Raw genomic sequence first — 13948 nt, forward strand, 5'->3', positions numbered from 1 at the left:
GCTGTGGTTTACCACCCACAGCTTACTGACCGACCAGGGTGATGGTCGCGATGGTCAAGACCATCGCGGCTAGCGACGAGTCCCTAAGGTTGGGTCTCGGCAACCGCAAGTCCCAGGGAGCTTCATGATCGAGCAGGAAGCTCCCCACTGACATCACTGCTGATGTCAGTGCAGCCGCCCACAAAACGGCAGGCGTTCCGTCAGGAACGCCTCAGTTTGTGTAGCCACCCCTCCGCCCCGCCTACAAAATGGGGCGAGCTGTCAATCAACATCGACAGCCGCCTCTTTTGTAGTGAGCTCCGGAGCGAGAGAATTTCTCTCTCGCTCCGGGGCTTGCGCACCCGCAGTGCAGCCGCTGCACGTGCGTAGGGCCTTAACATCGACCCGGTTGCGAGCGCTCAGCATTTGCGACCGGGTCTGAATGTGACCCAAAGTCTTCACAGAGTTCAAGTAGCAGACAAATCTCAACATCAACTCTTCAGAGGAGACTGCGTGAATCAGGCCTTCATGGTCGTATTTCTGTGAAGAAGCCACTACTGAGGATGAACAACAAGAAGAAGATAATTGTTTGCGCCAAGAAACACAAGGAATGGACATTAGACCAGTGGAAATCTGTACTTTGGTCTGATGAGTCCAAATTTTAGATTTTTGGTTCCAACCGCCGTGTCTCTGTGAGATGCAGAGAAGGTGAGCGGATGGTTTCTGCATGTGTGGTTCCCAATGTGAAGCATGGAGGAGGTGTGGGGGTGCTTTGCTGGTGATACTGTTGGTGATTTATTCAAAATTCAAGGCACACTTAACCAGCATGGCTACCACAGCATTCTGCAGCACCATGCCATCCCATCTGGTTTGCACTTACTGGGACCATCATTTGTTTTTCAACCAGACAATGACCCCAAACATACCTCCAGGCTATGTAAGGGCTACTTGACCAAGAAGGAAAGTGATGGAGTGCTGCGTCAGATGACCTGGCCTCCACAATCACCCGACCTAAACCCAATTGAGCTGGTTTGGGATGAGTTGGACCGCAGAGTGAAGGAAAAGCAGCCAACAAGTGCTCAGCACCTCTGGGAACTCCTTCAAGACTGTTGGAAAACCATTGCAGGAGACTACCTCATGAAGCTGAGAAAATGCCAAGAGTGTGCAAAGCTGTCATCCAAGCAAAAGGGGGCTACTTTGAGGAATCTAAAATATAAAACACATTTTGATTTGTATAACACTTTTTTTGTTTACAACATAATTCCATATGTATTCTTTCATAGTTTTGATGTCTTCAGTATTAATATACTATGTTGAAAATAATTTAAATAAACAAAACCCATTGAATGAAAAGGTGTGTCCAAACTTTTGACTGGTACTGTACACCAAAACAACATATGATTTGTACGATCGCTTGTTACTATCAATCGAAATCGTACACATCGTATAAAAAAATCTTACCATGTATGACCGCCCTTACCCCTTGAAGTCAGCCAGCCACAGAATCTGCGTAAGTCAAGGTTCTTTAATCGAAGGGGTGTTTGTCCCTGAAATGTTGACTAAAGCACCTTGTTGTTTGCTGATATCCAAGTCTCTGAGTGTCGCATTTCTGCCACTGGTATTCAATACTTACCCCTCCAGCGAGGTCCAGCGAAGTTCTCCTCGTCTGCGAGATCCTCCGCTCGACTGCTGGCAGCCTAACGTTGCCAGCAACGGGCTTCTGTGTAATGCGCAGGTGCATGGCACTGTAACCCGGCAGTGCCTGCAAGGCAGCACTAGGTCCCCATTGCCATCGCAAATCGCGTCATTTAGCCCTGTCCCCTCCTTGCGGACCCGCGAATCACTGCCTTTTGCCATGAAGAGGCTTAATGACGTTTATACCAGCCCCCCCCCCGCCCCCCCAAACCTGTCCGCAACATCTCCTCTCCGGGCTTGCTTCCAGAGAGGAGAATTATTAAGTCGGCAAGTATGCATTACAGGCTCTGTTTGAAATATTACAGTTAGGAGCTGATTGGCTGGTACTTTGTCTCTCTGCAAGGTTTAGTACATCTACCCCTTAATATTTATCGAGTTAGCCAAAGAGAAACTATTTGAGGTTACTGCAGAAACCCAACAGAAAACTTGGTATTGTCATACACATTTAGACCTATATACATACTACATACACGTGTCATATTATATATATATATATATATATATCTATATATATATATATACCCAAATACACACAGTTATGTATTTGAAAAGACTTAGATCTTCTGCACCCAACTGATGCCATCATACAGCACTAGGAAGTGGTAATTCCATGATGCCACATGTTGAACTGACCAGCACACACCAAACTCTTCCCCTTCACTCTGCATTCTGCCATGACCATTGCCAGGCGCTATACTGCAATGAGATGCCCGGGGAAGCACCTGGCTGACAGCAGCTGGAGAGGGCGGAGCAGGGATACAATGAGCCGGGAGTGGGGATAGGGATGATGATCTATGTGTACAGCAGGGAAGGGGTTACTGAGTTCTCCTTTGCTCTCAGGGCAGCGGGGCAGCTCTGGCCAATCAGTGCAGCGGTAACAGAGAGCTTCTCCAGTCTGACCAATGAGAAAGTTGCTTCCATGAGGGCAGCGGCTGTTACCTGATCAGGACGAGGATCCCGGGATCAGCAGCCACTGTCACCTGCAGCACCATGGAGAGGAAGATCGCCCGGGAGTTCCGACACAAGGTGAGACCCTTCCCCACTGTGCCACCCCCTGCCCGCATCATCACATACTGTATGACACTCACCGAGGACAGGCATCCCACCTGACACACTCACCGAGACAGGCATCCCACCTGACACCCTCCCCCAGACAGGCATCCCACCTGACACCCTTACCCAGACAGGCATCCCACCTGACACGCTCCCCCAGACAGGCATCCCACCTGACACCCTCATCCAGACAGGTATCCCACCTGACACCCTCCCCCCAGACAGGCATCCCACCTGACCCACTCCCCCAGACAGGCATCCCACCTGACCCACTCCCCCAGACAGGCATCCCGCCTGACACCTTTACCCAGACAGGCATCCCACCTGACACGGTCCCCCAGACAGGCATCCCACCTGACACCTTTACCCAGACAGGCATCCCACCTGACACCTTTACCCAGACAGGCATCCCACCTGACACCCTCATCCAGACAGGCATCCCACCTGACACCCTCATCCAGACAGGCATCCCACCTGACACCTCATCCAGACAGGCATCCCACCTGACACCCTCACCCAGACAGGCATCCCACCTGACGTGCTCCCCCAGACAGGCATCCCACCTGACGTGCTCCCCCAGACAGGCATCCCACCTGACGTGCTCCCCCAGACAGGCATCCCACCTGACGTGCTCCACCAGACAGGCATCCCACCTGACGTGCTCCCCCAGACAGGCATCCCACCTGACGTGCTCCCCCAGACAGGCATCCCACCTGACGTGCTCCCCCAGACAGGCATCCCACCTGACGTGCTCCCCCAGACAGGCATCCCACCAGACGTGCTCCCCCAGACAGGCATCCCACCTGACGTGCTCCCCCAGACAGGCATCCCACCTGACGTGCTCCCCCAGACAGGCATCCCACCTGACGTGCTCCCCCAGACAGGCATCCCACCTGACGTGCTCCCCCAGACAGGCATCCCACCTGACGTGCTCCCCCAGACAGGCATCCCACCTGACGTGCTCCCCCAGACAGGCATCCCACCTGACGTGCTCCCCCAGACAGGCATCCCACCTGACGTGCTCCCCCAGACAGGCATCCCACCTGACGTGCTCCCCCAGACAGGCATCCCACCTGACACCCTTATCCAGACAGGCGTCCCACCTGACCCCCTCCCCTAGACAGGCGTCCCACCTGACCCCCTCCCCTAGCCAGGCATCCCACCTGACACGCTCCCCCAGACAAGCATCCCACCTGACGTGCTCCCCCAGACAGGCATCCCACCTGACACCCTTATCCAGACAGGCATTCCACCTGATACCCTCCCCTAGACAGGCGTCCCACCTGACCCCCTCCCCTAGACAGGCATCCCACCTGACATGCTCCCCCAGACAGGCATCCCACCTGACGTGCTCCCCCAGACAAGCATCCCACCTGACGTGCTCCCCCAGACAAGCATCCCACCTGACGTGCTCCCCCAGACAAGCATCCCACCTGACGTGCTCCCCCAGACAGGCATCCCACCTGACACCCTTATCCAGACAGGCGTCCCACCTGACCCGCTCCCCTAGACAGGCATCCCACCAGACACGCTCCCCAGACAGGCATCCCACTTGACACCCTCATCCAGACAGGCATCCCACCTGACACCCTTACCCAGACAGGCATCCCACCTGACACCCTTACCCAGACAGGCATCCCACCTGACACGCTCCCCCAGACAGGCATCCCACCTGACACGCTCCCCCAGACAGGCATCCCACCTGACACGCTCCCCCAGACAGGCATCCCACCTGACACGCTCCCCCAGACAGGCATCCCACCTGACACCCTCATCCAGACAGGCATCCCACCTGACACCCTTACCCAGACAGGCATCCCACCTGACACCCTCCCCCAGACAGGCATCCCACCTGACACCCTCCCCCAGACAGGCATCCCACCTGACACCCTCCCCCAGACAGGCATCCCACCTGACACCCTTACCCAGGCAGGCATCCCACCTGACACCCTTACCCAGACAGGCATCCCACCTGACCCGCTCCCCCAGACAGGCATCCCACCTGACCCGCTCCCCCAGACAGGCATCCCACCTGACGTGCTCCCCCAGACAGGCATCCCACCTGACGTGCTCCCCCAGACAGGCATCCCACCTGACGTGCTCCCCCAGACAGGCATCCCACCTGACCCGCTCCCCCAGACAGGCATCCCACCTGACGTGCTCCCCCAGACAGGCATCCCACCTGACGTGCTCCCCCAGACAGGCATCCCACCTGACGTGCTCCCCCAGACAGGCATCCCACCTGACGTGCTCCCCCAGACAGGCATCCCACCTGACGTGCTCCCCCAGACAGGCATCCCACCTGACGTGCTCCCCCAGACAGGCATCCCACCTGACGTGCTCCCCCAGACAGGCATCCCACCTGACGTGCTCCCCCAGACAGGCATCCCACCTGACGTGCTCCCCCAGACAGGCATCCCACCTGACGTGCTCCCCCAGACAGGCATCCCACCTGACGTGCTCCCCCAGACAGGCATCCCACCTGACGTGCTCCCCCAGACAGGCATCCCACCTGACGTGCTCCCCCAGACAGGCATCCCACCTGACGTGCTCCCCCAGACAGGCATCCCACCTGACGTGCTCCCCCAGACAGGCATCCCACCTGACACCCTTACCCAGACAGGCATCCCACCTGACACCCTTACCCAGACAGGCATCCCACCTGAGACGCTCACCCAGACAGGCATCCCACCTGACACTTGAGACACACACTCGCAGGGACTATGTATTACGCATGACACACTCACAGGGACTATATTACGCATGATACTCACGGGGACATGTATCGCAGACATGACACACACTTACAGGGACTATGTATTACACATGACACTCGCAGGGACATGCATCATCACACATGACACACACTGGAACATATATCACACATGACACTTAGGGACTATATTACACATCACATATGACACGGGGACATGCATCATCACAGACATGACACACACAGGGACATATTTTATGTTGCATTAAAATAGTTTTATTATGTCACTTAGGAAGGACATGACAATGTATCAGCAATTCTCTATATATCATATGATAATAACATGTAACTGACCATACATCTGGGTGAAGTTACTTTATAAATGTAAAGTTAGAGAAGAGGGGAACGTGTTCTGTGGTTCAATAATATCAGATCTTCTCTTCATGTGTGATCCAAAGGGACAGATTTCCCATGAGCCCCAAATGATTTCACGCTTATGGATATGAGCCCTGATTGATGGGAATGAGTCTTTCTATGGTGTAAATTTCCATATTGGTGACAATTCATCCATCGGCTAAATATATGTTCTCTCCAATGTGACCATATTACTTTACAAATTTGTTCTAATCTTGTGGCATTTTGGTTTAATAATGTAATAATTCCCCCTGACACACATACTGCCTTATTCATAACTCTATCACCTGATCCCAAATCTTATTATGGATGGGACATAGCCACCAAGTGCCATCTCTAACCCCTCTATCTGGGAAGCACGTATCTGGGAAATGTCTGCACATCTTATTCAGAGGTCTCTATACCATAGATGGAACATTATATGATTTCATTCATACAGAACAAGGTTACAGTTTGCTGGTTTTTAAAGATTTAAAAAATACTTTCTGGATATTTTTCCAGATTCTCACCAATAATAGATTCACGCTGTAACATATCTGTATTATGGTTATTTAATAAGTTATTGTCCTCTTTTGTGACACACAGGAGCTGACGGATATATTAATGACCGTTGGTGTTGTGGGAGAGGGGGGGGCTCCGGGACTGCTGCACAGGTCTGAGGCTAGGGCTGCCACCAGGGAGTAGTTGTGGGTGAGGGGAGGCCCCGGACAAGTCGCACTGACATAAGAATCTGCCGAGGAGCAGTGACACCAATGAGTATGGACGGACTATAGATAGACGGAGGCGGCAGCTGATGGTCTGACCCTAATGTATGGTGGCTTCTCAGGTGCTGGGAAGGGGTGCCATGTATTGGTCGGCCGTGACGGTACACTCCCATACATAGTTACAGCCCTAAGTGGGGTGAATATATTGTGGGCAACGGAGGAAGTGCCCCTTCAGCAGGGGCATATCTATAATGGGGGACCGCACACCCTGCACCCATAATATTACTTACCTCTCCGAATCCCACGTCGGCGCGGGGGTCCGGCGCTGTAAAACGACTGGAAAATGGCCGCCGCGGCCATTTTCCCGGTGACCTGTGCATACATATAGACTCTGAGCACACTCTAGTGCCCATAGTCTATAGCTCCGGCGCTGGCCTGGCCGCGCACAGCCCAGTGCGCTGCCGGGCGGAGAGGAGGGGGGCCTGTGTCGAAGACTGCACACGGGCCCCCTCCTCTCTAGAAACGCCCCTGCCCTTCAGTTCTGGCGACCAGCAGCAGGCGCCTCCATTGTCTCCCATAGTTCTGCAATATCTATCTATAATGTTGTCTCTACATATGGAGGGCTGTATATAGGAACCACACTGAATTTTCACGTAGTCACACAACACTCGTCACACCGATACACAGATGTATAATATACATTTCCCATGCCTTATGTTTGCTTTCGTTGTGATAAGGGTGGAAATATTTTCTAGCAGTCCAGGGATCATACGAATCCTGAAACAACAGGATTTATCTTCAGATAACGACCTCCCCATAATTTATGGTCCTATAACTTGGGGGTTAGCTGGGAGAACAGCTATCTGTGCTTGCTGTGGGTAAATGATGCCTCTGCCCTTTACATAAACTGTCCCATCGCTTCTCTCTGCCTCACCATCATTCAGATTTATGGGTATTATAAATGTGTATCGCACAGCTGACCTCTGTGCTAGTGGGAATGCATCTTCTGATGGGGGCTACCATACAGTACAGCGCAACCCCCTCCCCGAAACGCAGATGGCTTCATCTTTCTCTCTATTGATCTTGTTGGGCAATAACAAAACAAACTCTTATTGTCACCGATTAATGGTCGTCTCTTTTGTTCATTGGGGGACTTTATAATAAGTCTGTGGTCTTCTCAATATTAAGCAAATTATAGGTTTATAATGTACTTTGCTGATATACAGATGTCTATGGGGGTTTCAGTAACAGATAAACAATGATGTTACAGAGATGCTCCCACATGCTGTTTTATATAACGACATTTCCCACTGCATCAACCAGAACTCAAGTCATTCATTGGTGTAAATGGTTTATTGTACTGTTTCCAGGGTGCTGGCATATACTGCACGTCCCATACATAAGTCACTTTGCGGTCAGTACGTGCTAGTGATGCCGGGCACAGACATTTTACGTGGTTTTAGGAGCTATGTTGGTGTGTTTGTTATCAAGAATGTAATAATGTCCATGGAAGATCCAGAACGCAGCTGAATATAGACCTCTGTGTGCAAGTAATGCCCAGTGCAGGAACAGGTCAATTTATTATAGATATATATTTATTACTGGCTGCTTTTGCATGTAACGCTCAAATACTGGGCTGAAATTTATAATTAAGCTAGGGCACCTCCCTTCCGACTCAGGCCCTCATTCAGAGGCGGTCGCAAGAAGCGATCGCTCTCTCTGATTGAGGGCGGCCGCTTGATTTTTTTAAGTGCGGCCTCCTGGTCGCTAGCTAAGCTGTGGGTTACCACCCACAGCTTACTGACCGACCAGGGTGATGGTCGCGATGGTCAACACCATCGCGGCTAGCGTCGAGACCCTAAGGTTGGGTCTCGGCAACCGCAAGTCCCAGGGAGCTTCATGATCGAGCAGGAAGCTCCCCACTGACATCACTGCTGATGTCAGTGCGGCCGCCCACAAAGCGGCAGGCGTTCCTTAAGGAACGCCTCCGTTTGTGAAACCACCCCCCCCCGCCCCGCCTACAAAACGGGCCAGCTGTCGATCAACATAGACAGCCGCCCACTTTTGTAGTGAGCTCCGGAGCGAGAGAGTTTCTCTATCGCTCCGGGGCTTGCGCACGCGCAGTGCGGCCGCTGTGCGTGCGCAGGGCCTTAACATCAACCCGGTTGCCAGTGCTCAGCGTTTGCGACCGGTTCTGAATGAGACCCTCAGTCCTGTGTGCCCATTTTAAATTTGCCCCTGCAATGCCATATGGTTTTGCCAATGAGCAATTTTTTTATCCTGCTTTGCGCCTAAACCTGTACCAGCCGCCTCTTAAAAATGTGACAAATTTTTTTTTTTCTACAAAAGATCATATTTTTAAAAGAATATGTAAATATTTAATTGAAAGATAAAATTATAGTACCACGCACATACCCCAAGGCCCATATAAAACTTTGTAGGCATTACCCACCTTCCTACTGCCCATGTGCTAATAGATCTGGCCCGAGTGGCCCGCCCCCTTCCTGTCGCACTTGCCTCTCCCCTCCCCCTCATGCATAGCACAGTGGATTTCCTCTTTTAACACCAGTGGACGGAGCAGGATGGTACGACCATGTCAGTGAAGGGCCAGCTGGCTGGTTAATCAGCATCTGTTCATTTAGGGACATTGCCTGTGTGATGGGAGGGTAACATGGGTAAGATCACTATCAGTAGAAAGTAAACCCTTAACAGGGCTATCATGGCAACACCACTAACCTTTAGTTAAATTCCTGAATATTTCAAGCCAATTAGAAAACCATACAAAAGTTGCTTAGTGCATGCTGCCATATGTGTGCACAGCACTTGAAGAAGCAATTTGTACTACAGCCAATTTCTTACATCTTGCACTTGTTTAGAGACAACTAGCTGGGTTGAAGGCTGGACCCTGAAGTACACCTGCAGCCTTCATTTTTCTTTTTACATTGTCCTCGCCTATAACCTGGATAACTATGCACATTAGTAGTAAATTACAGTGCAGGCAGCTTATTCTCGTACCATTTGGAATGGGGTATATCCAGCTGCGGACGGATATGCTATCGCAGCTGCTAACATGTTAGCAGCTGCGATAGTTGTGATATGGTAATGCAGAAGGATGCGTTACGCCTTCTGCATGCATTACTGACCCGAGCTGCGTCCAAGGACATAGCATCGGATCATCAGCAATCCCTTCGGCCGGCCGAGTGCCATGGGGTCACGCAAGCCAGCCACCACATATGAGTAAAAGATGGTAGGAAATCTCTGTCAGCCAACTGAGATCTTGACTTCTCCACTGAAACCGCCCCCAAACGGTGGCATCACGCCTCAGCTTTGGGAAACTGAGGCCATTGCTGCCTGCTCCCCGCCCAGAACCAGTAGCACTGACACTCTGCTGCTGGACTACAAGTGAGATCGCAGACCGAGTTCTACATGCCTGATAATCGGGAATCTGCGTGGTCCCTGTCACTGCGTCCGCAACTAAATCACCCCCTGAAATCACTCTGCAGACCAACATTGTAGACCATGTTTAGCAGAGGTGCCATCAGGAGGGGGGAATGCCAGGACCGTTCCTGGACAGAAGGGCGCCTGTCGGCAGTGGCACTGTTTGGCTGCGCTCAATGGGCCTGATTCAGAGCCGCTCGCGAGCACTGATGTTGGCCCAGTGCGCATGCGCACGATGGAGGCGGCTCCGTCGTGCGCATGTGCAAGACACGGATAGCGACAGGCAAACCGTCGCTCCGGGTCTCGTACCAAAGGAGGCGTGCTGTCGATGTTGATTGACAGCATGCCCCCTTTGGTGGGCGGGCTGGGGGCGTGGCTGCTCAGACGGAGGCGTTCCCATGGGAACGCCTACCGTCTGGGGCCGGCCCCATTGATATCACAAGTGATGTCAGTGGGTGGACTTCTTGCTCTGTAAGAGCAAGAAGTCCACTGGGACTTGTGGCAACGAGTCCCTACCACAAGGGTCTCGTCGCAAGTCTGATCGTCGCGATGGTCTTGACCATCGCGACAATCATTCTGGCCGCTCGCACTAGGAGGCCGCTCTAAAAATACAATAGGCGGGCACTGATTCAGAGCGAGCGCTCTGAAACAGTCCCAATCTCCCCTGCTGTTTGTAATCTCCATATGCTAAGCTTTGCCAGGATCAAATATTGTGGATTGAATAGGCTTTCTGCACAGTCTGAATGTATCAGGAGGAATGTATGGAGTGCTAAGCTGCTCATGAGCCTGCCAGAGTGTGACAGGGGTTGGGTACGGGATCTTGGCGGATCCCAACTACATCCCTGTGAAAGTGTGTGTATGAATCCAGCGCCTCAGAACCTGTGTAATTTATTATTGTCTTGGTTTTATGGGTTGTGCGACAGTGTGTGACCCTGACAAAGTTCATACCTAGGCAAAATCGAATCCTGGTCAAACTACACCGCCATTCCAAATTTGGTGGAGCTAGGTACAGTACAACACTCGCCGTTTATAAAGGACAAACAGAAAGACAGACACACACACACAGCAATGTCAGGTTATACAATTGTCTTGGTATATCTAATATTTGTTTGAGCTTAGGTTCCTGATCCCAGTCAGGAGATAGTCTAGGCTAGGTGTATGGCAGCAACATTTACATTGATCACATTTAGATGCAGGAATAGAAAATCTTCAGGTTATTCGGATGCATTTAATCAGACTCTGAGTACTATCTATTCAGTCTTCATCTCCTGCCTTGAATGAGATATCCTCATTAGTCAGGATGACACAGAAGCACAAAGTATTTCAGGTGGTGAATGTTTCTCCTTCATCCACTAGGGGACACTGGAGGCTAAAGACAGTGGGGTATAGACGGTGCTAAGTGGGAATTTTAAGAAGTGTGTCTAGCTCCTCCCCCTCTATATTCCCCCTACAAGCCCCAGTCTTAGTTTGTGCCCAACGGGAGCTGGATGTGTTTTACACTCCTCCTCAGGGTTTTGTTATTAGTTAGAAGCGCTGCTGCGCTGAAGACTCAATTCAAGAGGACAAACAGACAGGCAGTAGCTGCACTGCCTGTCTGCGTCGATGGAGATGCCGGGGGGACCCGCTCGCAAGTGCACGCACTTCGCCTGGGGTCCCCCGACTGCAGAAACCACCCTAATCACATAGGGGTTCCGCAAAGCCGCTGGTTGCAGTGCGCATAGCGGCCCCCATCAGTCATTACCACCGCCGACAGCATAGCAGCTCCATGAGTATTCCCTGGCTCCCCAACTAGCGGGGTAGCCAGGTTAATTTCTAAAAAGCGGTGTATTCAGCAGCAGGCAGCTCCGAGTGGCAGACATTACTATATGTATAGCTGTGGCTCAACATGTAGAGCACACAGCGCTATATGTAATTAGCGCTCTTATAGTTAAGATTGAGCGCCATAGCAGGGGGGTGGAGCTTAGCTCAGGAGTCCTGCACCTTCCTCCCAGCGGCCCCAGCCCTTCTCTGGAAGGGTGCTGGCGGACATTACACGGAGGGACACTGGACCTCATTCAGAGTCGGTCTTAAGCGGCCGCTCGGTCGAAGGGGAAAGGGGCGGGATATGCAAATGAAGCGATCGCAAGCTGCGGTCCTAAGATGAGATCGTTAGCTGAACGAGCGAGGGTAAGAAGCGCCCGCAAGACTAAAATCACGCCCCCTTCTCGATTGCAACACACGTCATCTCCGGGGTTATAAGGATTAATCGAGACCATCGGGACCCATCGGAGCTGATCGCAGAGCTTAAGGCTGACCATACCCTCTCTTAAGCACTACGATCTAGTCAGTGTAAAAACCACCCATGTCACATGTGCCATGACACTACTGTGTTACTTATGCACTCCCATTAAACTCCATTAGCATAGTCAGGCACGCCTGCGTTCGGAACACCACGCTTCCGTTCACAAGCGCCTTCCCCTGTTACCACCCACAAACGGTTCATTCTGTTACTCAAACTAACGACCTGGCTGTGTTCAAGGAGAGAGAAATTTCCGATCGCAACAGCTAGTTTGCGCATGCGCATTGCGAATCTTACGCATGCGCAGTTTAGTGAACATCGCTGGGTACGACCGAGCGGCCGCTTACGACCGACTCTGAATGAGGTCCACTGTCTGCTGTAGGAGAAAAACGCTGCTGCATGAAACTGGGAGGCTAACCTGGATCTGTGAGTACACCGTGGGGTTTAGGCTTGTCAGGAGAGCATTTAAGTATCTGTGACTACTTCCTTCTATGCCTAGCGTTTTCTGGCACTGCTAGGAGTGTTATTTCAATAAAATGTGTCTCTCTCCTGCCTCTCTGTATCCCAGTTTATTCTTTTGACCTTTTTCACTACACTTTACTGTTGGTTGTGTGGGGTCTGTATGTATCAGGAGGCTCTAAGGCGTCTCTTCGGTTATTTACCTGCAAATAAGTGTGCAGATTGGTTTACACAGGTGCAGTCATCTAACTCCCTATTGTATAACACATATGGTGTGGTGGTTGGCGTTGCTGCGTCGAAGCGCTGGGGTGGTGGGCTGTGTGGAGTTTGGGTGTTCTCCTTGTAAAAAAATTGTATCCTGAACAGTAATCTTCAGGGATGTCAGATTAGCCGTCTTGGACGGCGCAGGTTACACTAACAAATGTGCTTTGGGCATGACTATTGGCTGACGGAATAAGGTATAAGCTGCCATGGAGAGCTTTTCCGTTAGCAGAGCATATAGGTAAAGCTGCGTCTCCAGGAGGTGATTTCGGCGCGTAGAGCGCTGTGGCTTAAGCAAGGAGGTCCTTAGCTAAATCCATGGGATCTCAAAACAAGGGCTCTTTACCATACCACTAAACCGTGTCAGATGGGATAGAGGCTTTCATTTCTGCAATCTGCCAGGTATTGCACATACAGGAGGAGGACAATAGAACTGCTCCACAGTCTTTCTTTCAAAAGAAACAAAGACAAGCTATTGCATTTCCAGTTCAGTAGAGATGGATTATTTTCTGATGTCAGCTTGGGAACATCCAGATAAAAAATTTCCCGATGGTCTTATCTTTCTCACTTTTTCCTGCAAATACCAGAAAATCTTGTAAGAACTCCCACTACAGTAGATCCATCAGTTTGCGGCTGTCTAAGAGGTCGACGTTGCCGGTTCCTGGGGTTATGTCTTGGAAAGACATCGGACAGGCGATTGAACAATCCTCTCTAGTCCATTTATACAGCTGCAGGTGTGATACTGCGCCTTGTGATTGTAATCTGCTGAAAGCGGATGCAGAATCGTAGAATGCCGTGAAAGCACTTCCATTCGTGGTAAGTATATTACTTGTGGATTTCTCAAGCTACAGGGGGTAAATCCTCTTATCTTCCGTCTGCGGCTCCTCCCCCTAGAAGATCTTACTCTGGACCCTCGTTTCGGTCTTTTCATACTCTTGGTAGTTCACGTGGTCG

General features: G+C 51.4%; 1 protein-coding gene across 1 annotated transcript in view; it reads left to right on the plus strand.

Annotated features, from left to right (window-relative positions):
* Positions 1-2530: 2530 nt before the first annotated feature.
* USH1C (USH1 protein network component harmonin) overlaps positions 2531-13948 on the plus strand; it is a 126302-nt gene continuing 114884 nt past the window's right edge. Inside the window, exon 1 of the mRNA XM_088458270.1 lies at positions 2531-2700. Within this exon, the coding sequence (XP_088314396.1) occupies positions 2665-2700 (36 nt within the window). The 5' untranslated portion in view covers positions 2531-2664. The remainder of the gene's footprint in view (positions 2701-13948) is intronic.

This window comes from Taudactylus pleione, unplaced genomic scaffold (assembly GCF_031769625.1).
Source record: "Taudactylus pleione unplaced genomic scaffold, aTauple2 ptg000820l, whole genome shotgun sequence".
Taxonomy (NCBI): Eukaryota; Metazoa; Chordata; class Amphibia; order Anura; family Myobatrachidae; genus Taudactylus; species Taudactylus pleione.